This window comes from Heterodontus francisci, chromosome 7 (genome assembly GCF_036365525.1).
Source record: "Heterodontus francisci isolate sHetFra1 chromosome 7, sHetFra1.hap1, whole genome shotgun sequence".
Classification (NCBI taxonomy): Eukaryota; Metazoa; Chordata; class Chondrichthyes; order Heterodontiformes; family Heterodontidae; genus Heterodontus; species Heterodontus francisci.
Window position 1 is genome coordinate 135,653,669 of NC_090377.1, and position 24,770 is coordinate 135,678,438.

The 24,770-nt window shown below is 44.7% G+C and overlaps 1 protein-coding gene across 2 annotated transcripts; it reads right to left on the reverse strand.

Annotated features, from left to right (window-relative positions):
• Window positions 1–233: 233 nt before the first annotated feature.
• On the reverse strand, window positions 234–24,020 carry LOC137372345 (myosin light chain 3, skeletal muscle isoform-like). 2 transcript variants are annotated; one of them, XM_068036226.1, is made up of 7 exons: window positions 23,898–24,020; window positions 5,560–5,587; window positions 3,882–4,025; window positions 3,562–3,735; window positions 2,222–2,299; window positions 2,052–2,094; window positions 234–645 (listed from the first exon to the last, which is right to left on the reverse strand). In XM_068036226.1, the coding sequence occupies exons 1-6, from the start codon at window positions 24,018–24,020 to the stop codon at window positions 2,066–2,068; spliced, it is 576 nt and encodes a 191-aa protein (XP_067892327.1). In that variant the 3' UTR covers window positions 234–645; window positions 2,052–2,065. The 2 variants fall into 2 exon arrangements, with proteins under 2 accessions (XP_067892327.1, XP_067892328.1); XM_068036227.1 differs by lacking the exons at window positions 5,560–5,587; window positions 23,898–24,020 and adding exons at window positions 5,830–5,854; window positions 5,949–6,293.
• Between the last annotated feature and the right edge of the window lie 750 nt (window positions 24,021–24,770).

A 24,770-nucleotide genomic window follows, 5' to 3' on the forward strand; every position in this document is an offset into this window, starting at 1 on the left:
GGTCTCAACCAGCGTCAGGTACGCACAATAACATTCACAGCTGTCACATGATCAAGTGTTCCAATTGGAAGACAGAGTTATGAGTGAGAGTTAGGTTTTACACCATGTCCCATCGCAGATCTGGGAGTTTAACTGAGAGTAGTGAGTGAAAGGAACAATCTTCCCAAAGCTGCAGAGGAACTCAAGAGTAACGCAGTACACAGTGCTTCACGCAAAATTAAAGCACAACACAAGTTTTTTGACATTTTATGTGCCATTTTTTAAAGTACACTGTACAGAGTTAATAAATGAAGACTGCCGCATGTGGAGATATAATATGGATGATACAGCCACAGATTGACCACTGAGACTTTATTGGACGTTGACTGCCACGTGCACTTTCAAACCATGTCAAACATCATGGACAAACTAAGTACTTTTATCCATCAGGTTTGCCAACACAAACTCCAAGGTTTTTTTTCCCCTTTTCCTCATTTTGTTGTTTGAAATACTGTCCATTGGATACAAGTAAAAAAAAACCAGAGTGGTTCTTGTACAGTCCAAAAAGAGACTGCTCGCATTGGTCAGAAAAGCATAAGTTCCACGATGTGAAGTCAAGTGATGCCCTGTCAAGTGTTCAGCCATTCAGAACCATATGCACCAATTCTGGGAAACAAATTATAAATAACATGAGTAACATGTAAAATTCTGGGGGGGTTTAGGGTCGGGGGTGGTGGAAGGAAATTAAGTGAAATACAAAACAATTACTGAACACATCATTCAGGCTTGGCTCTAAAAGCACAGAAATCACGATGACCGTCTTAAACATCCCCTCTCTACACCACTTTAAACATCCCTCCCGCTCAACACTGGCGCACCATGGCTGCAGTGTGCACTGCACTGATCTCTACCACCTAGAAAGGACAAAGCAACAGGTGCATGGGAACACCATCACCTCTAAGTTCCCTTCCTAGGCTCACACCATTACGACTGGACCTACATCAGCGTTCCTTCCTGAGTCAAAATCCCAGAACTCCCTAACTAACAAGTTAGGGAGCACCTTCACCACATGGATTGTTGCAGCTCAATTAGAAAAGCTTACCACAATCTTCTCAAGTACAACAGTGGCACAATGGTTAGCACTGCAGCCTCACAGCTCCAGTGACCCAGGTTCAGTTCTGGATACTACCTGTGCGGAGTTTACAAGTTCTCCCTGTGATTGTGTGAGGTTTCTGCCGGGTGCTCTGGTTTCCTCACACAGCCAAAGACTTGCAGGTTGATAGGTAAATTAGCCATTGTAAATTGCCCCTAGTGTAGGTAGGTGGTAGGAGAGTTGTGGGGATGTGGTAGGGATATGGGATTAATGTAGGATTAGTATAAATGGGTGGTTGATGGTTGGCACAGACTCAGTGGGCCGAAGGGCCTGTTTCAGTGCTGTATCTCTCTATGACTCTAACTAGGAATGGACAATAATTGCTGGCCTTGCCAGTGTTGCCCTTATCTTGAAAATGAAGAAAGTTTCATGCAGACCCTGTGTCTTTGGCCTTTCTCAAATGGTTTCACTTTTAATTGTTTCAATGACACACATCCCAATTAGAGTTAAGGTTGATACCTTTTGGCCAGTTCAAACACGAGATGAGAGGAGTGGACATTTTAAAAACGGCTGCAAACAAATGTGATGTAGCCCCATCTGTTCATACAGGAGTGTAAAACAGCCCCGTTCAGCATAAAAAAGCTGCAATTTCCTGCCATGTTGGCAAAATAAGCCACCCTAAGACCAACCTGAACACTCTTATTGTTCTACTTATAATTTCATTCCTCCCATTCTGGTCTCTGTACTTCCTCATTCTAAAACAGTTTCTCAAAAATTTTCTGTTCACTCACACAAGACTCCAATTATTAACCAAACAAATAACTAATGTGGTCTGGAGTCAGATCTGTACAGCAAATTGACTATTGGTGAGTAAATGATAAACGCAAATCCAGCTATCACTGACAAATAAGGAATTGTACAAAATGCAACAGATGTCAAGATGCAAAAAGAGAACTGAAAGAAACTTGCGAGTGCTTACCACGGGGATCCATTTTAAATAGACATGATGTGTTTGACAAAAGCTGTTAAAAGGAAATAAAAATGAATTAATAAAACGGAACAGAAAGTAAAATATCAATATAATTTTCACAACACGTAAAAAAGGACTGCAAAATGATGGGAAGTGCCTGAGCTTGTTCAAACACCTACCCTCATAGTTGATACAGCCGTTGGCATCTTCTTGACCTGTCAGCAATTGTTCCACCTGATCCTCTGTTAACTTCTCACCTGGCGTACAGAGCAAAAATTGCTGCATCAAAAACTCCTTTAAATAGACAATCCCCTTCGTCATCCAGTTTACCAACACAGAGATACAATGCTTTACAACTGCGCCCACCAGAAATATTAACCACCTGTAATATGTAGGTGCTGGATTTCAATGTCCGGAGCCCTGGCATACGAGGCCAGAAAACAGCCTTGTACTTCACTCAGGAAAATTCACAGCATCATCTGCCAGACAAAGAAATGGAAAAAAAAAATCTACTAAAAGCAAACGGATCACACACACCAAAATTCCCAGGAGGTTGTGTTCCATTCGAGCAGGAGTCCTTGTAATCCTAGCTGCAGCTTCATGAAGTGTCATCAATATCTGTAAATCAGTGTACTTCCAACACTGTGTCAACCTAGAGTACTGTTACACCTTGATCCCACAGCACACCCCACACTGACACCCCTCTCCACACCAGCACTGCCAAGGCACTGCTCCCACAGCCTCCGACACTACCTCTGTCTGCACTGCCCCAGCACACTCTGGCACTACCCAAATGCCGTTCTGATACATGATTAGATGAGTTCGTGATTTATCAGTTTCATTCACCTTTCTTCTCTGCACTTTATTCCATCCCCTCTTATTTTTACTGTACTGTCTCTGCCTCACTCCTTTACTTTGTTGTTTATTTCTGTTCTCTGTTCAGTGTTTACTTTCTCATTTTCTAATCCCATCTCTCGCATCCACCTCTGGGCGTCCTCCATGTGAGGTTAACAGAGGTTCTGTCTGCCTCTTCAGTGGGTATTAACGATCTGCTCCAGGAGCAAGGAGCTGCCAACATTCCTCCCTCAGTAGCAGCACTACATGCATGCTAGCTGGTCATTTATCCCCTTGCTGTTTGTGGGACCTTGCTATGCACAGATTGGGTGCATTTGGCCAACAGTGACCACAGGTCAAAGGTAATTCCTTGGCTGTGAAGCTTTGGGCCATCCTGGGGTTATAGAAAAACATATCTGTTCTTTCTTAAAGAGTGAAAAAGAGAGCAAATCCCCCATCCCATCGCCATACACAGAAAGCCAGTTAGATCCTAATTTTCGGATCAATGTCGCTCAATGCATTCAAATGAAGACAGCAAACACAGGGAATATTATCCAACGAAGAAATATAGATTTTTTAAAATCTTCCTCGGCTTTTAAATTTTATTTTGCCAAGAACAGGTTCCCCTTTATGGTATTTGATTTATGTTTGAGCTTTAACAGCATAGACGGTGTGCGTGCCATACCCAGTGTGGCTAGAACGTGGCGGAGTTCAGCCCCCATCACGGTGCCGTTGCCTTCCTTGTCAAAGACGCGCAGACCCTCAACAAAGTCTTCGTAGGAACCCTGATCCTTGCAGTTGGCCATGGTCTGAAGCATAGGCAGGAACTGGTCAAACTCAATGGCTTTGTTGGCCATCTCTAAAACAAAAGACAGCAAAAGGTAAATACTACAACTAATCAGGACTCGGAGGATGCCCTCAGAAAACAAGGTTTTTATAGAATCATAAAATGGTACGGCACAGAAGGAGGCCATTCAGCCCATAGTGGCTGTGCCAAGGACCTACCCTCAGCACTGGGGTTGCTTAGGATCTTTTTCACTTCAGCATTGGTTGGATTCTGGCCGAGAGCACGCATCACATCTGCAACCTGGCTGTAGGTGATCTTGGAATTACCAGTTCTGTCAAACAGGAGGAAAGCCTCCTTGAAGTCTAAGGGGGAAGAGAACACAACAAATACAGACAACACAGGGTAGGTGAAAATTTGGAAGGAACACTCTTAGCTTGAACTACATGAAAAGCATTGATCCAGTCCCATTCATACACGATCCAGCTAGGAGTTGAGGACTCAGGCTCAATATGACACAGGAAGGAGGAACATGCACTGGAAACCAACTAGCAGGATTCCTAGTGAATGTGCTGGCATGCACACAGTGCAGAGGTACATTATTAAAACTGCTCACACTCATTTGTGTGTTCAAGTCAATGTTTTAGCCTTTTAAGGACATGCCTTTGCATTTATCCTCAATGATTCCTTCTGGTGGAGTGCAGAGTGGGAGTGGTTAGCATGGGAAACATCCTGAATAACTGTATCCAGATGTTTCATGATGATTCTGTCAAAGACACACAACTATTTATGGGCAAACCCACCAGAAACAGAGCACTGACTGGCTGAAAGAAATCACAGTACCTGACTGCTAGTCTTCTCCCTGTTAATCGCAACACAGTCTCTGCCTAATAATCCAGCGTTCTTTCTGCTTATTTAGTATTTATTTAAATTCCTTGTCGGTCAGGAGCAATAAGAACTCAACTGTAGCTACTCAGAGAAATACTACAGTTCACATATTCAACTCCATTGATGCAAGAGAACCTTCAACACTGACAATCACCACACTTGTGGGAAGACCAGCCCTCAGGAACACCATGGAGCTCACAAAGCGCCCAAGAGAGCTGGTATTCAGAATCAGCAAAGGACCTGGTACCCAGAGCAACCAAAGGAGCAGGTATGTGGGTATGACCAAGGCAGCTAGTACATGGTCACTGTCCCGGCTAGCGGTAACTGTGCCACCTGAACATCATTTGAAACATTTTTTTTTTACATTTTCAATCATTCTGTTTCCAAATTACTAGTTTTCAACTTAGCACTATGCTTGTCAGAATCTCCTAAACACTCAGAGGGGCTTTACTGCGACAGAAACAGGCTCTGGTTGGAGTCAAACCTCACAGTCCTTTCAACAACCACCCCCCTACACACACACACACACACCTGCCCACTTTGTGCTTCTCCCTGTCAATACACAATCACATTTTATACTTTTCTCAATAAGTAACCAACAACAGCGCACAGACTCCCCGCCCACAGAGCCTGGACTCCATGCCCATTGCATCCAGACTCCACACACGGACTCCCCATCCAGACTCCACGCCCACACAGAGCCCCCCCCCCCCCCCCCAATCCCCCATCCCCCACACACATACTTCAGAGTCACACTCAGTTCCCAGCCATATTTGGGCCTTTGCAGCTTGATTAAAGTGAGTGGATAGAAACCCTACAGCAGCTTCCCCGGTGTGCCCGAGCCCAGACCCGGTCTCGGCCTCCTGCTGAATTGAACAGAGGAGCCGAGGCCGGGACGCTGTCCTGCCGGCCCGGTCGCCCGCATTAAAGGCTGGTGGCTGTTTAAAGGCTGATCCCCGGTTACCGGCATGGCAGATCAGAGAGAGGAGGATTGTAACAGCCGCTGCTCACCTTCCTGCTGCTCCGCACTGAACTCGATCTGAAAGAGAGAAAACAAAACCCAAACGGAGATACATAAAAGAGCGGTTCAGAAGGAGCCCTGGCTGCCCTTGGGCACCGCACTGGTCTCAGGTACCCCGGGCAGGGCAGGACTGTTAGCCGGGGCTGGGACAACACGCAGGCTGCATGGTGAATACACCTTTTAAATAGCACCACAAAACTTTGCCATTGAACAGAGCGTTGTCCCAGCTCGGCTAACCAGGCTTATCTACAAAGACTTACCGGCCACCTCGTCTGCTGAGAATGACTGTAAAGCAAGAAGAAGAAAACAGATTGGAGACATTGCAAATGCACTGAGAGAAATGAATGAATGAAAAAGCTTGGGCAGCAGCCTGACCCACCATGGCTGGAGATCGGCAGAGGACGGGTCAGCAGCAGCAGCAGCAGCAGGGCTTGTGTCTTCCACGGATGGTCCTCTCTCCCCCCACAAGCTCGCCTCTTATTTATGTGTGAGGCTGACGGGCCAGCGGCATCAGGTGTCGGCACAGCCTGGCCCTCCCACTCCGCCCGAGTTCTTTAACTTTCTTAGGGCAGGAAGACTGCGCCAGAAATACACCACCACCCTATTTTGGGACCAAGGAATTTCAGGCAAGGAGTCTGGGGCACGTCAGCAGAAAGCCACTTCTCACCGACCCCTGCTGGAACTTTCCTCTTAATATTTGCCCCATGTTATAGCAGTGAGTGAAAGTGCTGCATTGGCTGTGAAGCTTCTTGGGACGTCATGGGGGTGTGGAAGGCACTATCTTTCTATTAAAGGACCTTTGGTATTTTGACTGTAAATTATTCATATCGTGGTAGAGAATTAAATAAAATGAAACAGATGCATCATTGCAACAGGAGGAGGCTGTTCATGCCCTCTTCTTCACCCCTCAGGCCCCACATCCCTCATGCCCTTACCTAGCAATAATCTATCAAGCAAAACCTTGAAATTTCCAGTTGATCTCCCAGCCTTCACAGCCTTTTGGGGAGAAGGATACCCGATTTCTATAACGCTTTGTGTGGAAAAAGTGCTTCCTGATTTCACTCCTAAACTATAGACACTTATATAGAAATGTTTAAATTAAGCATATGGTCTGATTAAAATATGCAATAGTAGATGGGTGTTTGAAATTCAGCTGTAAATGGATAACAATAGGAAATTAATTGTTGCTACCGACGGCCTGTTGGACCAGTTCAGGGTCACAGAGGGCTGGTTCTCACCCCAGCCTGGGTGATGGGTCACAGCACCAATCATGCCCCTTTTCCTCAACATCACCGGCTCAAATACACCATTACAATTGCCAATATCTGTCAGTATAGCTCAGCGGTGATGGCCCTTTTCTGTTCTGAGCAGGTACTCGTCTCAAATGGTACAATAGCCGCACCTCAGCCATTGCCCCATTTACACTCTGAGCGAAACTGGAATACACTGCCCAAGAATGAGAGCTGCATGCTCATGTGGACTTTCCGTGCATGTGGCATGGAGAGATTTGAAAACAAGGATGAGAATTTTAAAATCAAGATATTGCCAGACTGGGAGCCAATGTAGATCAGCAAGCACAGGGGTGAACGGCACCTGGCGTGAGTTAGGACATGGACAGCAGAGTTCTGGAGGAGCTAGCATTTACAGAGGATGCAAAGTACAGCACAGAAGGAGGGTATTCAGCCCATTGTGCCTGTGCCAGCTCTTGAAGGAGTTATCTAATTAACCCCAAACCCCTGCTTTTTCCATAGCCCTGCAATTTTTAAAAAATTCATTCACGGGATGTAGGCGTTGCTGGCCAGGCCAGCATTTATTGCCCATCCCTAATTGCCCTTGAGAAGGTGGTGGTGAGCTGCCTTCTTGAACCGCTGCAGTCCATGTTGGGTAGGTACACCCACAGTGCTGTTAGGAAGGGAGTTCCAGGATTTTGACCCAGCGACAGTGAAGGAACGGAGATATAGTTCCAAGTCAGGATGGTGTGTGACTTGGAGGGGAACTTGCAGGTGGTGGTGTTCCCATGTATCTGCTGCCCTTGTCCTTCTAGTTGGTAGAGGCCGCGGGTTTGGAAGGTGCTGTCTAAGGAGCCTTGGTGCATTGCTGCAGTGCATCTTGTAGATGGTACACACTGCTGCCACTGTGCATCGGTGGTGGAGGGAGTGAATGTTTGTAGATGGGGTGCCAATCAAGTGGGCTGCTTTGTCCTGGATGGTGTCGAGCTTCTTGAGTGTTGTTGGAGCTGCACCCATCCAGGCAAGTGGAGAGTATTCCATCACACTCCTGACTTGTGCCTTGTAGATGGTGGACAGGCTTTGGAGAGTCAGGAGGTGAGTTACTCGCCTCAGGATTCCTAGCCTCTGACCTGCTCTTGTAGCCACGGTATTTATATGGCTACTCCAGTGCAGTTTCTGGTCAATGGTAGCCCCTAGGATGTTGATAGTGGGGGATTCAGCGATGGTAATGCCATTGAATGTCAATGGGAGAGAGTTAGATTCTCTCTTGTTGGAGATGGTCATTGCCTAGCACTTGTGTGGCGCGAATGTTAATTGCCACTTATCAGCCCAAGCCTGGATATTGTCCAGGTCTTGCTGCATTTCTACACGGACTGCTTCAGTATCTGAGGAGTCACGAATGGTGCTGAACATTGTGCAATCATCAGCGAACATCCCCATTGCTGACGTTATGAAGGTCATTGATGAAGCAGCTGAAGATGGTTGGGCCTCGGACACTACCCTGAGGAACTCCTGCAGTGATGTCCTGGAGCTCAGACGATTGACCTCCAACAACCACAAACATCTTCCTTTGCGCTAGGTATGACTCCAGCCAGCGGAGGGTTTTCCCCCCGATTCCCATTGACCTCAGTTTTGCTAGGGCTCCTTGATGCCATACTCGGTCAAATGCTGCTTTGATGTCAAGAGCAGTCACTCTCACCTCACCTCTTGAGTTTAGCTCTTTTGTCCATGTTTGAACCAAGGCTGTAATGAGGTCAGGAGCTGAGTGGCCCTGGCGGAACCCAGACTGAGCGTCACTGAGCAGGTTATTGCTAAGCAAGTGCCGCTTGATGGCACTGTTGATGACACCTTCCATCACTTTACTGATGATTGAGAGTAGGCTGATGGGGCGGTAATTGGCCGGGTTGGACTTGTTCTGCTTTTTGTGTACAGGACATACCTGGGCAATTTTCCACATTGCAGGGTAGATGCCAGTGTTGTAGCTGTACTGGAACAGCTTGGCTAGGGGCGCGGCAAGTTCTGCAGCACAGGTCTTCAGTACTATTGCTGGAATATTGTCAGGGCCCATAGCTTTTGCAGTATCCAGTGCCTTCAGTCGTTTCTTGATATCACGTGGAGTGAATCGAATTGGCTGAAGTCTGGCATCTGTGATGCTGGGGACTTCAGGAGGAGGCCGAGATGGATCATCAACTCGGCACTTCTGGCTGAAGATTGTTGCAAATGCTTCAGCCTTATCTTTCTCACTGATGTGCTGGGCTCCCCGATCATTGAGGATGGGGATATTTGTGGAGCCACCTCCTCCAGTTAGTTGTTTAATTGTCCACCACCATTCATGGCTGGATGTGGCAGGACTGCAGAGCTTAGATCTGATCTGTTGGTTATGGGATGGCTTAGCTCTGTCTACCTCATGCTGCTTACACAGTTTGGCATGCAAATAGTCCTGGGTTGTAGCTTCACCAGGTTGACACCTCATTTTGAGGTATGCCTGGTGCTGCTCCTGGCATGCCCTCCTGCACTCTTCATTGAACCAGGGTTGGTCTCCTGGCTTGATGGTAATGGTAGAGTGGGGGATATGCCGAGCCATGAGGTTACAGATTGTGGCTGAGTACAATTCTGCTGCTGCTGATGGCCCACAGCGCCTCATGGATGCCCAGTTTTGCATTGCTAGATCTGTTTGAAATCTATCCCATTTAGCACGGTGATAGTGCCACACAACATGATGGACGGTATCCTCAATGTGAAGGCAAGACGTCGTCTCCACAAGGACTATGCGGTGGTCACTCCTACCAATACAGTCATGGACAGAAGCATCTGTGGCAGGCAGATTGGTGAGGACGAGGTCAAGTATGTTTTTCCCTCGTGCTGGTTCCCCCACCACCTGCCGCAGACCCAGTCTAGCAGCTATGTCCTTTAGGACTCGGCCAGCTCGGTCAGTAGTGGTGCTACCGAGCCACTCTTGATGATGGACATTGAAGTCCCCCACCCAGAGTACATTCTGTGCCCTTGCCACTGTCAATTCTTCCTCCAAGTGGTGTTCAACATGGAGGAGTACTGAGTGATCAGCTGAGGGAGGGCGGTAGGTGGTAATCAATGGGAGGTTACCCTGCCCATGTTTGACCTTATGCCATGAGAAATGCTTCCTTATCAAGTATATATACAATTCCTTTTTGAAAGTTACTATTAAGTTTTCTTCCCCCACCCTTTCATACAGTGTGTTCCACAATTTGCTGCACAAAGAAATCCCCTCATATCCTCTCTGTTTCTGTTGGCAAATATCTTAGTTCTCCCTGTGTCTGTGTGGGTTTTCTCCGGGTGCTCCGGTTTCCTCCCACATGCCAAAGATTGATAAGTAAATTGGCCATTATAAATTGCCCCGAGTATAGGTAGGTGGTAGGGAAATATAGGGACAGGTGGGGATGTGGTAGGAATATGGGATTAGTGTAGGATTAGTATAAATGGGCGGTTGATGGTGGGAACAGACTTGGTGGGCCGAAGGGCCTGTTTCAGTGCTGTATCTATAAAACAAAAGTTATGCATCCCTGTTACCATTCTAGTAAAATCTCCACTGCACCCTCTCTAAGGCCTTGACATCCTTCCTTAAGTGTGGTGCTCAGAAGTGAACACAATACTCCAGCTGAGGCCTAATCTGTGATTTATGCTTTTTTAATAGCCTCCTCAACTTGTTCTGCAACCTTCAGAAATTCATGTCTATAAACCCCAGTTCTCTCTGTTCCCGCACCACCTTTAAAATTGAACCATTTGTTTTGTATCGTCTCTCCTCAATTCTTTTTACCAAATGCTATTGAGTTCACCATAGTTAGTTGATTTGTTTCTCGCCTTCTGTCAGCAGATTGCCATCTTGAAGCTAGCCTCTATATCTCCACAGTTGCCTAAGTTGCTTTAATTTTACCTCCCCTCAGAAGATAGTCATTAATTAGTCAAAATCAATTACTATAGATGTCAGTATCTGAATAACCTAGGCATTCTATTTGATCCAGTGAGGAGTTTCTCACCACATATTCACTTCCATCAAGTCCACCTACTTCCACCTCCATAACATCACCCATCTCTCACCCTGCCTCAGCTTATGTGCTGCTGAACATAGAAACACATAGAGCAGGTGTTGGCTATTCAGCCCTTCGGGCCTGCACCACCATTCAATACGATCATGGCTGATCATCCAAACTCAGTAACCTGTTCCCGCTTTCTCCCCATATCCCTTGATCCTTTTAGCCCTAAGAACGATATCTAACTCTTTCTTGAATATATTTAATGATTTGGCCTCAACTGCTTTCCCTGGTAGAGAATTCCACAGGTTCACCACTGTCTGGGTGATGAAATCGCTCCTCATCTCAGTCCTAAATGGCTTACCCCTTATCCTTAGATTGTGACCCCTCACCCTGGACTTCCCCGCCATCGGGAACATCCTTCCTGCATCTAGTCTGTCCAGTTCTGTTCGAATTTTTTTGGTTTCTATGATATCCCCCCTCATTCTTCTAAACTCCAGCGAATATAAGCCTAATCGACCCAATCTCTCTTCATACGTCAGTCCCTGCCATCCCAGGAATGAGTCTGGTGAACTTTCGCTGCACTCCCTCCATAGCAAGAACATCCTTCCTCAGATAAGGCGACCAGAACTGCATACAATACTCCAGATGTGGTCTCACCAAGGCCTTGTATAATTGCAGCAAGATATCCTTGCTCCTGTACTCAAATCCTCTCGCTATGAAGGCCAACATAACATTTGCCTTCTAAAAGCTGCCTGCTGAACCTGCATGCTTACTTTCAGCGACTGGTGCACAAGGACACCCTGCACCTCCCCCTTTCCCAACCTATCGCTGTTCAGATAATAATCTGCCTTTCTGTTTTTGCCACCAAAGTGGATAACCTCACATTTATCCACATTATACTGCATCTGCCATGTATTTGCCCACTCACTCAACCTGTCCAAGTCACACTGGAGCTTCTCTGCATCCTCCTCACAGCTCACACTCCCACCCAGCTTTGTGTCATCTGCAAACTTGGATATATTACATTTAATTCCCTCATCTCTATCATTAATATATATTGTGAATAGCTGGGGTCCTAGCACTGATCCCTGCGGTACCCCACTAATCACTGCCTGCCACTCGGAAAAAGACCCGTTTATTCCTACTCTTTGGTTCCTGTCTGTCAACCAGTTCTCTATCCATGTCAGTACCTTACTCCCAATCCCATGTGCTTTGATTTTACATGCTAATCTCTTATGTGGGACATTATCGAAAGCCTTCTGAAAGTCCAAATACACCACATCCACTGGTTCTCCCTTATCAACTCTACTAGTTACATCCTCAAAAAATTCCAGCAGATTTGTCAAGCATGATTTCCCTTTCGTAAATCCAAATAGATGCATACAAACCAAGAGCAAGAGTAGGCTATTCGGCCCCTTGAGCCTGCTCTGCCATTCTATAAGATCATGGCTGATCTGTTGTGGACACAACTCCACTTTCCTGCCTACCCCCAATATTCTTTGACTCGCTTGTTTGTCAAGAATCTGTCTACTTCTGCCTTAAAAACATTCAATGATCCTGCCTCCACTGCTCTCTGGGGAAGAGAGTTCCACAGATTCATGAGAGAAAAAAATTCTCCTCATCTCTGTATTAAATGGGAGAGCCCTTATTTTTAAACTGTGCCCCCTAGTTTTAGTCCCACCCACAAGCGGAAATATAGATAGACTGGAGAGTTGGGCAGAGAAATGGCAGATGGAGTTCAATCAGGGCAAATGCGAGGTGATGCATTTTGGAAGATCCAATTCAAGAACGAACTATACAGTAAATGGAAAAGTCCTGGGGAAAATTGATGTGCAGAGAGATTTGGGTGTTCAGGTCCATTGTTCCCTGAAGGTGGCAACGCAGGTCAATAGAGTGGTCAAGAAGGCATACGGCATGCTTTCCTTCATCGGACGGGGTATTGAGTACAAAAGTTGGCAGGTCATGTTACAGTTGTATAAGACTTTGGTTCGGCCACATTTGGAATACTGCGTGCAGTTCTGGTCGCCACATTACCAAAAGGATGTAGATGCTTTGGAGAGGGTGCAGAGGAGGTTCACCAGGATGTTGCCTGGTATGGAGGGCGCTAGCTATGAAGAGAGGTTGAGTAGATTAGGATTATTTTCATTAGAAAGACGGAGGTTGAGGGGGGACCTGATTGAGGTGTACAAAATCATGAGAGGTATAGACAGGGTGGATAGCAAGAAGCTTTTTCCCAGAGTGGGGGTTTCAATTACAAGGGGACATGAGTTCAAAGTGAAAGGGGAAAAGTTTAGGGGGGATATGCGTGGAAAGTTCTTTACGCAGAGGGTGGTGGGTACATGGAACGCATTGCCAGCGGAGGTGGTAGACGCGGGCACGATAGCGTCTTTTAAGATGTATCTAGACAGATACATGAATGGGCAGGAAGCAAAGAGATACAGACCCTTAGAAAATAGGCGACAGGTTTAGATAGAGGATCTGGATCGGCGCAGGCTTGGAGGGCCGAAGGGCCTGTTCCTGTGCTGTAATTTTCTTTGTTCTTTGTTCTTTATCCTTTCAACATCCACCCTGTCAAGTCCCCTCAGGATCTTATATGTTTCAATAAGATCACCTCTCATTCTTCTGAACTCCAATGAATACAGACTCAACCTGTCCAACCTTTCCTCATAAGATAACCCTCTCATCCCAGGAATCAGTCGAGTGAACCTTCTTTGAACTGCTTCCAATGCAATTATATCCTTTCTTAAGTAAAGAGATCAAAACTGTACACAATACTGTTGACGTTGTCTCACCAATGCCCTGTACAACTATAGCAAGACATCTCTACCTTTATATTCCATTTCCCTTGCAATAAACAACATAATCCTCATTCAGTCCTTTGTTACCTCCAGACCTGATTATTCCAATGCTCTCCTGGCTGGTCTCCCATTTTCCATTCTTCATTCTTCATATACTTGAGATCATCTAAAACTCTGCTGCCTGAATACTAACTCACTCCAAGTCTGGTTCACCCATCACCCCTGCATTCGCTGACCTACATTGGCATCTGGTCCATCAATGCCTTGATTTTAAAATTCTCGTCCTTGTTTTCAAATTCCTCCATACCCTCTGCCCTCCCTATCTCTGTAACCTCCTCCAATCTTAAAACCCTCTAAGATAGCTGCGCTCCTCTAATTCTGACCTCTTGTGCCTCCTTGATTTTAATTGCTCCACTATTGGTGGCCGCACCTAGACACCAAACTCTGGAATACCCTTCCTCCACCTCACTGCCTCTCCACCTTGCTCTCCTTTTTTAAGACACTGCCTAAAATCTACCTCTTTGACCAAACTTTTGGTTATCTATTCAATTATCACTTTATGGGACTTGGTGTCAATTATTGTCTGATAAACCTCCTGTGAAATGCCTTAAGATGATTTATTACATTAAAGGTGCTATACAAATGTAAGTTGTTGCTGTATGATTGTTTGAAAAAGTGTAAAGGGATCTGTGGGCATTTTTTTCCACCAGGTTTGATACTGCAATCCATGTGGGTGTCATAGAATTCCATGCAATTTACAGCACAAATATGCCACTGTTACACACCATGAAAGCATTGTCCCACCCTACTTCATCAAACCAGAGCAGCATATCCTTCTATTCCTTTCTCTCTCATGTACTTGTCTAGCTTCCCCTTAAAATACGTCTATGCTATTCACCTCAACAACTCCATGTGGTAGCAAGTTTGACATTCTAACCACTCTTTGAGTAAAGAGGTTTCTCCTGAATACCTTATTAGTGACTATCTTATATTTATCACCCCCTAGTTTTGGACCACCATTCCCCCCCCCCCCCCCCCCCCACAAATGCAAACATCTTCCCTACAGCTACTCTATCAAACACCTTCCCAATTTTAAATACCTCATTTAGGTCATCCTCTTTTATCGAGAAAATAATAACAACAACTTATATTTTATAGCACCTTTAACACAATAATACATCCCAGGGTGCTTCACAGGAGCATTATAAAACAGCCCCAACCTATTCAGCCTTTCTTGATAGATTTATGGGTGGCACAGTGGCGCAGTGGTTAGCACCGCAGCCTCACAGCTCCACGGACCCAGGTTCGATTCTGGGTACTGCCTGTGCAGAGTTTGCAAGTTCTCCCTGTGTCTGCGTGGGTTTTCGCCGGGTGCTCCGGTTTCCTCCCACATCCAAAAGACTTGCAGGTGATAGGTAAATTGGCTGTTGTAAATTGCCCCTAGTGTAGGGAGGTGATAGGGAATATGTAGGGTTAGTATAAATGGGTGGTTGTTGGTCGGCACAGACTCGGTGGGCCGAAGGGCCTGTTTCAGTGCTGTATCTCTAAATAAAAAAAGAAATAAATATAACCTCTCAGTTCTGGTATCATTCTTGTGAATCTTTTTGCACCTTCTTCAATATTTCTATATCCTTTTTGTAACATGGAGACCAGAATTGTGGACAGTATTCTAACTGTGGTCTTAACAAGGTTCAATACAAGTTTAACATAACTTCCCTACTTTTCAATTCTATTCCTCTAGAAAAGAACACAATACTTTGTTTACAATTTTGTACGGCCCTGCATTCCAACTTTTAGTGATTTGTCTACACCGGTACCCCTAGATCCCTTTGTTCTTTTACCCCATATAGATCCTTAATTTCCATTCCTCCGACCAAAATACATCACCTCAGACTTATCTATATTAAAATGAATTTGCCATTTACAAGCCAATTCTGCAAGTTTAGTAAAATCTTCTTGTATTTTGTTGTAGGCCTTCTCAGTATTAACTACACCACCCAATTTGATGTCATCTGCAAATTGTACTTATGATTCCCAAATCCAAATAATTTATATACCTGGAGCACAACAGTGATCCTTGTGGAATCCCACTTCCCACCTTTTGGCAGTAACTACATTTAACTCCTACTTTTTGTTTCCAGTTTTGTAGTCAGCTTTGCCCATTCTGCTTCCTATCCCCTGACTCCACATGCTCTGACCTTAGCCATGAGTTTACTGTACTGCACTTTATTGAACACCTTTTAAAAATCCAAGTATGTTACATCTGCTGCTTTACCCTTATCTACCCTTTCCTTTAATTCCTTAAAATATTCATTAAGATTAGTCAAGCATAACCATCCCTTTTGTAATCCAGAGTTAACGTTTCAGGTCTGTGACACAGTTCTGATGAAAGGTTACAGACCTGAAATGTTAACTCTGCTTCTCTCTCCACAGATGCTGCCAGAGTGTTTTTATTTCAGATTTCCAGCATCTTCAGTATTTTGATTTTACTTTTATAATCCATGCTGACTATATTGTATTTTTGTTTTCCAGATGTTTTTTCTATTACATCTTTGAATAAAAGTTCTATTATCTTTCCGACCACTGATGCTCAGCTAACCTTGCAAGTGTTCTATGTCGCTTTTTAAATATAGGAATCACAGTTGCTGTTCGCCAGTCCTCTGGCACTAATCCCTCTTCTAATGATTGTTTCTACAATAGTGCTAAACAGAGACCCTCCTCTGGGAAGCCTCACTGCACTTTTCTTCAGCCCTGTCTCTGGAATTAAACTACAGCTTTAGTGAGGGTGGACAGCTGAAATGCAAAGCAAGTGTTCATCACACTGGACCGTAAACTGACGTGTCACGTGATATGGAGATTGCCATTATACTGTAAATGCAGTCTGAAACTAGTCAGGGCCACCCTGACACGGAACAAAGAGAGAGGAACCCTGCAGTAGGGACTCTCATTCTGCTTTGTTTCACGAACATTTTGGGCCTTGGTACCTCCTGTAAACACGACAGGTTTAGCATTGAAGCTATAATCACTTGGCATTGATCCTAAGCTTGCAGGGTGAATGAATGCTGTAAATGAACCTTCAGTTAATGGGATGTAGGTGCCAGAGATTCCTCAATAACAGCTGGTGCAGGAAATGGGGTAGGATCTCACTGGTCTAATCGGGAGTGCTTCTCTGAGGTCGGGCAAAAAAAGCCACTACTAACTCAGCCCTGCTTCTTGATTTGACTTTGGTGAGATAGTAAAGTGACCAAAATAGAAAATACGTTTGATCATATTGAAATCTCTTGCCTCAGCAAGTGCAAGGACTCACCAAAATATCATTTAAAATTCAATGTTTTTACAGTATTTTTCATTAGTAAGAGGTATGTGGGAGGGGCATAATTTGCATTGATTTATCGTTGCGGAAATTAGTCCAGATTTACAGGTTTACTGGTTTACAGGACCCGACTGTCCCCCGCCTCTCACATCCCCTGATCGGTGGCCTTATGCCCCGTTACCTCTCAGGGAACGGATTTTAAACTGACTGCAACTTGCATTGAGCTGAAGGTTAAAAGTGCATTTGCAATGATCTGTTTCCATCTTCTAATTCTCAGAAGACCTGTTGCAAAGAAGGAAAACACAGGCACATATTAATATTAATAAATAGTCAGCAATCAAACTAGCGGCATGACAAGGAATAGCATACATCCAGTAAACATGATCTAATCACTGTCTCCGTTTGAGACAACAGCTGGATTAATTTAAAGATGTTATTTTCATAAACTTTCAAGGTAATAATTATTCAAATCGAGGTAAAGCAAATTAGCCCAGAGAGGAAAGGGGTGGGTGGTTGGTGGAGAGTGCCAGGAGAGAGCTTCTGAGCTAATATTCTGAGCTTCTTGTTTGCAAACAATGTTTAGACATCTGCTGACAAGAGTCGAGATAAGGGCAGCACGACCTGAACAGCGGCCTTGCCTGCGGGACAGCCTCCAGCTATAGATGCATGCAGCACAGAAATAAAACAGGGACAGGCGCAAAGTTGGCCAGTATCTGTAAGGGCTCAGAATCCGCCCCAGCCCAAAATGTTAACACTGCTGTTTATTTCCTACATGTTTTGTTTTTATTTCCCTTCGCCAGGGCTGATGGGGTTTCCTTTCATTTCCAATGCAATGATCTGTCCTGCCAATGAAGTGATGAGGAAAGAGATTTCTGTATCAACCACTCCAGCCCTTCAGTCTGAGCTCACACGCGGGGATCTCTTTGGGACACAAAGCACCAGTGAGACCAGCTCCCTCCTCCATCGGATGCCACTATTGGCACTGGACGAGATTCCATCTCTGCAGCTAGCAAGCAGTCTTTCAGTTCATTGTATTTATAACGTGTATTTATAACGCAACCCTTCTCGTCGGAGACCTACGATTGAGGGGCACGCAGCGCCAATAGACAGGTAGAAGCCAGCCATAGAGAATAGGTAGAGAATAGGCTCCTGGACTCCGAGATACCATCAGATCCACTCTTACACACATCCTCACAGAGCCTCCCCTACATATACCCTCACAGTGCCTCTCATATATATCCTCACAAAACCTCCCCTACATATATCCTCACAGAGTGTCCCCTACATATTACCCTCACAGAGCCTCCCTTACATATACCCTCATATAGACTCTCTTACATACGAGCCTGCACGGCCATTCAATATGGCTGAACTGATTACTCCACATTTCCACCTACCCCCTATAACCTTCCACCCCCTTGCTTATCAAGAATCTATCTACGTCTGCCTTAAAAATATTCAAAGACTCTGCTTCCACCGTCTTTTGAGGAACAGAATTCCAAAGACTCACGACCCTCAGAGAAAAAATTTCTCCTCACCTCTATTTATAAACAGTGACCTCTAGTTCAAGATTCTCCCACAAGGGGAAACATCCTTTCCACATCCACCCTGTGAAGACCCCTCAGGATCTTATATGTTTCAATTAAGTCAGTTCTTACTCTTCTAAATTCCAGCAGATACAAGCCTAACCTGTCCAATTTTTCTTCATAAGACAGCCCGCCCATTCCAGGTATGAGTGTAGTAAACCTTCTCTGTACTGCCTCCAACGCATTTACATCCTTCCTTAAATAAGGAGACCAGTACTGTACACAATACTCCAGATGTGGTCTCACCAATGTCCTGTATAGCTGAAGCATAGCCTCCCTACTTTTGTATTCAATTCCCCTCGTGATGAACGATAACATTCTATTAGCTTTCCTAATTACGTGCTGTACCTGCATACTAACCTTTTGCGATTCATGCACTAGGACACCCAGATCCCTCTGCATCTCAGAGCTCTACAATCTCTCACCATTTAGATAATATGCTTCTTTTTTATCCTTCCTGCCAAAATAGACAATTTCCCACTTTCCCACATTATACTCCATTTGCCAGGTCTTTGCCCACTCATTTAACCTATCTATATCCCTTTGTAGCCCCCCTATGTCCTCTTCACAAATTACTTTCCTACCTATCTTTGTGTCATCAGCAAATTTAGCAACTATACCTTCGGTCCTTTCATCTAAGTCATTTATATAAATTGTAAAAAGTTGAGGCCCCAGCACAGATCCCTGTGCCACACCACTTGTTACATCTTGCCAACCAGAAAATGACCCATTTATGCCTGTCTCTGTTTCCTGTTAGCTAGCCAATCTTCTATCCATGCCAATATGTTACCCCCTACACCATGAGTTTCTATTTTCTGCAATAACCTTTGATATGGCACCTTATCAAATGCCTTCTGGAAATCTAAGTACAATACATCCACTGGTTCCCCTTTATCCACAGCACATGCAACTCCCTCAAAGAACTCCAATAAATTGGTTAAACTTGATTTCCCTTTCACAAAACAATGCTGACTCTGCCTGATTACCTGGAATTTTTTGAAATGCCCTGCTACAACATCGTTAATAATAGCTTCTAACATTTTCCCACAGACAGATGTTAAGCTAACTGGCCTGCAACTTCCTACTTTCGGTCTCCCTCCCTGTTTGAATAAAGGAGTTACATTCACTATTTCCCAATCTAACAAAACCTTCCCTGAATCTAGGGAATTTTGGAAAATTAAAACTAATGCATCAACTATCTCACTATCCACTTCTTTTAACACCCTAGGATGAAGTCCATCAGGACCTGGGGACTGGTCAGCCCACAGCTCCAACAATTTGTTCAGTACCACTTCCCTGGTGATTGTAATTTTCTTGAGTTCCTACCTCCCTTCCATTTCCTGACTTACAGCTAATACTGGGATGTTACTTGTATCCTCCATAGTGAAGACTGATGTAAAATATCTGTTCAATTCATCTGCCATATCCTTATTATCCATTATTAATTCTCCAGATTCACTTTCTATAGGACCAACGCTCAATTTGTTAATTCTTTTCTTTTTTAAATATCTATAGAAACTCTTACTATTGTCTTTATATTTCTAGCTAGTTTTCTATCATACTCTAATTTTACCTTCCTTATCAATCTTTAAGCCATTCTTTGCTGTTTTTTATATTCTGTCCAATCTTCTAACCTACCTCCCATCTTTGCACAATTATAGGCTTTTTCTTTAAGTTTGATACTATCTTTACTGTTTTAGTTAACCACGAATGGTGGGCCCCACCCTTGGAACTTTTCTTTCTCATTGAAACGTATCTATTCTGTGTATTCTGAAATATCCCCTTAACTGTCTGCCACTGCATCTCTATTGACCTGATTTGCCAGTTCATTTTAGCTATCTCTGTTTTCATGCCCTCATTTAAGTTTAAAATACTAGTCTTGGACCCACTCTTCTCTCCCTCAAACGGAATGTAAAATTCAATCATATTATGATCGCTGCTACCTAGGGGTGCCTTAACTATGAGGTCATTAATTCATCCTATCTCGTTGCACAATACGAGGGCTAGTATAGCCTGCTCTCTGGTTGGCTCCAGAATGTATTGTTCCAAGAAATTATCCCCAAAACATTTTATGTACTCGTCATCTAGGCTACCTCTGCCCATCTGATTTTTCTAGTCTATATGTAGGTTAAAATCCCTCATAATTATTGCTGTACCTTTCTGACGAGCTACCATTATTTCTTCCTTTATACCCCATCCTACAGTGTGGTTAATGTTAGATGGCCTGTACACCACTCCCACAAGTGACCTTTGATTTTTCATTTGTACCCAAACTGCTTCTACATCCTGGTCTCCTGAACTCAGGTCATCCCTCTCTATTGTGCTAATACCATCATTAATTAACAGAGCTACCCCTCCACCTTTTCCCAGCTTCCTGTCCTTCTTAAATACCATGTACCCTTCAATATTCAGGTACCAATCTATGTCATCCTGCAGCCATGTCTCTGTAATGGATATCAGATCGTACTTATTTATTTCTATTTGTGCTCTCAGTTCATCTGTTTTGTTTTGAATGCTATGTGCATTCAGATATAGAAACTTTAGTTTTGTCCTTTTATTATTTTTGTAACCTCTAGCCTTATCTGTTGATTTACTCTTAGATTTGTATGCTCTGTCCCTTCCTGTCACGGTCTGTTTATCTTTTCCCACATTAATACCTTTCTCTCTTGCCTTGTCTCTACTCCTTGATACTCCTGATATCTTCCCAAATTTGAACCCTTGCCCCCACTATCCAGTTTAATACGCTCTCTACTTCCCTAGTTATGTGGCTTGCCAGAACAGCGGCCCAGCACGGTACAGGTGTAGACCGTCCCACCGGTACAGCCACCACTTTCCCCAGTATCGCACGAACCGGAACCCACTTCTACCACACCAATCTTTGAGCCACGCATTCATTTCTCTAATCTTAATTGCCCAATGTCAATTTGCATGTGGCTCAGGTAATAATACAGAGATTATTGGTACACACATGGACCATGACGACTGGATCCACCCCCTCTCACTGTAAGTTCCTGTCCAGCCCTGAGCAAATGTCCCGAATCCTGGCACCGGGCAGGCAACATAGCTATCTGGACTCTTGCTCTTTGCTGCAGAGACCAGTGTTTATCCCCCTAACTATACTGTCCCCTACTACCGCTACATTCCTTTTTTTCTCCCTCCACTTGAATGGCTTCCTGTGCCATGGTGCCATGGTCAGGTTGCTCATCAACCCTGCAGCCCCCCCGCCCCCCCCCCCCCCCAACCGTCTCTCATCCAAACAACTTGAAAGAACCTCAAACTTGCACTCCTGCCCTCTGGGTCCCCGTACCTGCCTCAGCTGCAGCCACACTCTCCTGTCCCTGACCACTGGCCAAATCAGAAGACCCTATTCTAAGGGGTGTAACCGCCTCCTGGTACAAAATGTCCAGGTAACTTTCCCCCTCCCTGATGTGTCGCAGTGTCTGCAGCTGAGACTCCAGTGCAATGACTGTGAGCTGAAGTATTTTGAGCTGCAAACACGTACTCCAGACCATGTTTGTCCTGGATCACACTGGCATCCAGGAGCTCCCACATGCTGCAGCTGTGACACATCACCTGTTCTGCCATCCTTAATGTGTTTTAATTAACTACTTAATTATTTTATTCAATTATTTATTTTATTTTCATTTTTTATATGCATTTTATTAATCTTACCACTAGTTCCTTTACTATTTTAAACATTAGGATTAGAATGGACCTTAATCACTTACCAGATACTCACCAAACAGGTAGCTTCTTCCCAAACCAATCACCTACCCTCACAGAGCCCCCCTTACATAGACCCTTACAGAGCCTCCCCTACATATACACTCAGAGAGTGTCCCTCACATATACCCTCACAGAGCCTCTCCTACATATACCCTGACACAGTCTCCCTTACATGTACTCTCACAGAGCCTCTCTTACATATATCTTCATAGAGCCTCCCCTACATCAATCCTCAGAGTGTCCCTTACATGTACTCTCACAGAGCCTCTCTTACATATACCCTCACAGAGCCTCCTTTACATATACCCTCGCAGAGGTTCCCTTGCTCATATCGTCACAGAGCCTCTTTTACGTATAATCTCACAGAGGCACCCTTACATATACCCTGACAGAGTCTCCCTTACATCTAAATGCTAATACGAATCTAGGGAAACTAGACTGAAAGTTAACGGATTTATTATTTTACAGTTGTCCTTTCCATTGTTTAGTATTTAGGTGAACCCATCCCTCTGCCTTTCACTTCACCCATTAAACCAGTGCGACCTATTCCTGACAATACATTAAACGATTAATCTGCGGCGCACCAGTCAAATCATGTCACTCCAATTATACAAGTTACTCCATAAAGATGGGCTAGAGGTCACTAGAAAGGCGCAAAGCATCCAAATATCAGTTCCTCAGAAAATGCTTGGCGCTGTAAAACGGAATGGAGAACTTGCCCCAGGGCAGTTGTTGGGACAGTGAAAGTTCTCTTGATCCGGGAGTTCCTTCAAGGAGTGTGATCAGTGGAAACATGCTCGCACTAAGAATTATAGAGTCAGAGAAGCTTTAAATTATTTTCAGTCCTCTCATTGTTAACAACATAGGAAAACTGTAAAATTAGGGTATAATTTTGTTTTCAAGCTCTGGATGAAAATGCCTTGAATCTTTCACGAGTTATTTTTCTACAAAGTGCGAATGTAGCGCCCGTGTAGATCTGACGGGGATCATTGTGAGCAGGGACACGTTTAATTAAGCTGCACATTTCAGAAGAGTGACAGCACAGGCCAGTGTACATCTGAGAATGCCGTTTGGGTTTACTAGGGGAACTGATACGAGCCCGTTACCGGACAATGCATAACGGCGCTGCCCTTTTAGAGCAACTACACTCATTGTAACGTTAGCTGACACAGCTGGGTGTCGCTCCCATATTTAGTAATATTTCTGCAGCAAGTTTCTGCTAACTCTCTCACCCTGTTGTGGGCGGGGATAGCGAGGCTGATGATAAATTAGATAGCAAAGAGGAACTCTCAGGATTCATGTGAGATAGAGTCCCCGTGCTGCACATGGGGTACAAGGTGGAATAATCATTCTTCCAGATTAACAAGAGTTAAAAAGAGCAAAACATAATTTCAGCAAATCTTAAAAGCATTATTAAATGAAACAGATAATAAAGAAGCACTGGCGAGTTTTATGCAAACGCGCATCCCAGAGGTCACTAATCTCGCATCTTTATCATTTGGTATTTGTTGAGAACTCCTTAATCCTTAAAAAACATGCAACCCCCTGAAAAAATCTAGACATGATCACCTCGGGCAGAAGTTCGATGGGTTGGGTGAAAAGAAAGGGGGGCAAAAAATTTTTGAGCAAAGATTTGCTGGCGATTTCCCCGCAGAAATGTACCCACCTTGACTGAGGACAAGTCGATAGCTGGCTGCTTGGGTTTAGGTGGTTCCGGGGCCGGGGCCGGGGCAGGAGGAGCCGCCGCCGCTTTGGGTTCTGGCTTCTTTACGTCCTTCTTGGGTGCCATTTGGGATCTAGATTGGGGCAGATGGCGGACGCCTGAGAGGCTGCTGATGTGGAGTCGGGCACTGTCTGCCTGAGAGCTGGGGTATATATGCCCCTTACTGATAAGACAAACCTGTCACTCGATTGGACAGTCAACAGGAAGGGAGATAGTCTGGCCAGACTATAAATGGAACCAGGACTTTACCAAACCAGCAGGAATTCTCAATCCTTTATTATAGACTAGCAATGAAAGCCCCCGAAAGCCAACAAGTCAGATTCCACCCCTGTTGACGTGGGGTGACATTGTGGAACATTTTAACCCGAACTGTGATGTGCTGAAGCTATGCATTCCTGACATCACCGGGAGCTGATTTGGTTTCACCTGGCATTTGGGAATGGGTGGGAATTCCTCGGGGTCGCAAACGTGCCAGGTCTCTTTTTACAGAAAGTGTTGATCAAGCAGAATCACGGTTTAAAAATAAAATGAAACCTATCTGGGAAGTGGGAATGCGAAAGTCTCAAGTGCAAGGAGCCCAACAGACCAACTCCCGAAGGGGTTTACAAGGTCCCACCGCGGCTCTGCTCATTACTTGGTCCCCTAAACAACGGACAACAAATTTCAATCTATTAAAAAGGACCCAAATATAACAGGACGAGGCAAGTCCCAAAAGAGTGGGTGTCCGCCATCAGGTGTAGTGCTCCGTAACAATCTTCAACTCATGCTTCCTGCTCGCAAATGGCACACACACCAGGAAAAGAAATGAGCTTCCTC

Excerpts from the sequence above, each read along its gene's own strand:
- LOC137372345 (XM_068036226.1), bottom strand. The coding sequence starts at position 24,020 with ATGGCACCCAAGAAGGACGTAAAGAAGCCAGAACCCAAAGCGGCGGCG. Across the intron at positions 5,588-23,897 it reads TCGACTTGTCCTCAGTCAAG|ATCGAGTTCAGTGCGGAGCA; the intron begins GTGGGTACATTT and ends TCTCTCTTTCAG. Across the intron at positions 2,095-2,221 it reads CGGCTGTATCAACTATGAGG|CTTTTGTCAAACACATCATG; the intron begins GTAGGTGTTTGA and ends TCCTTTTAACAG.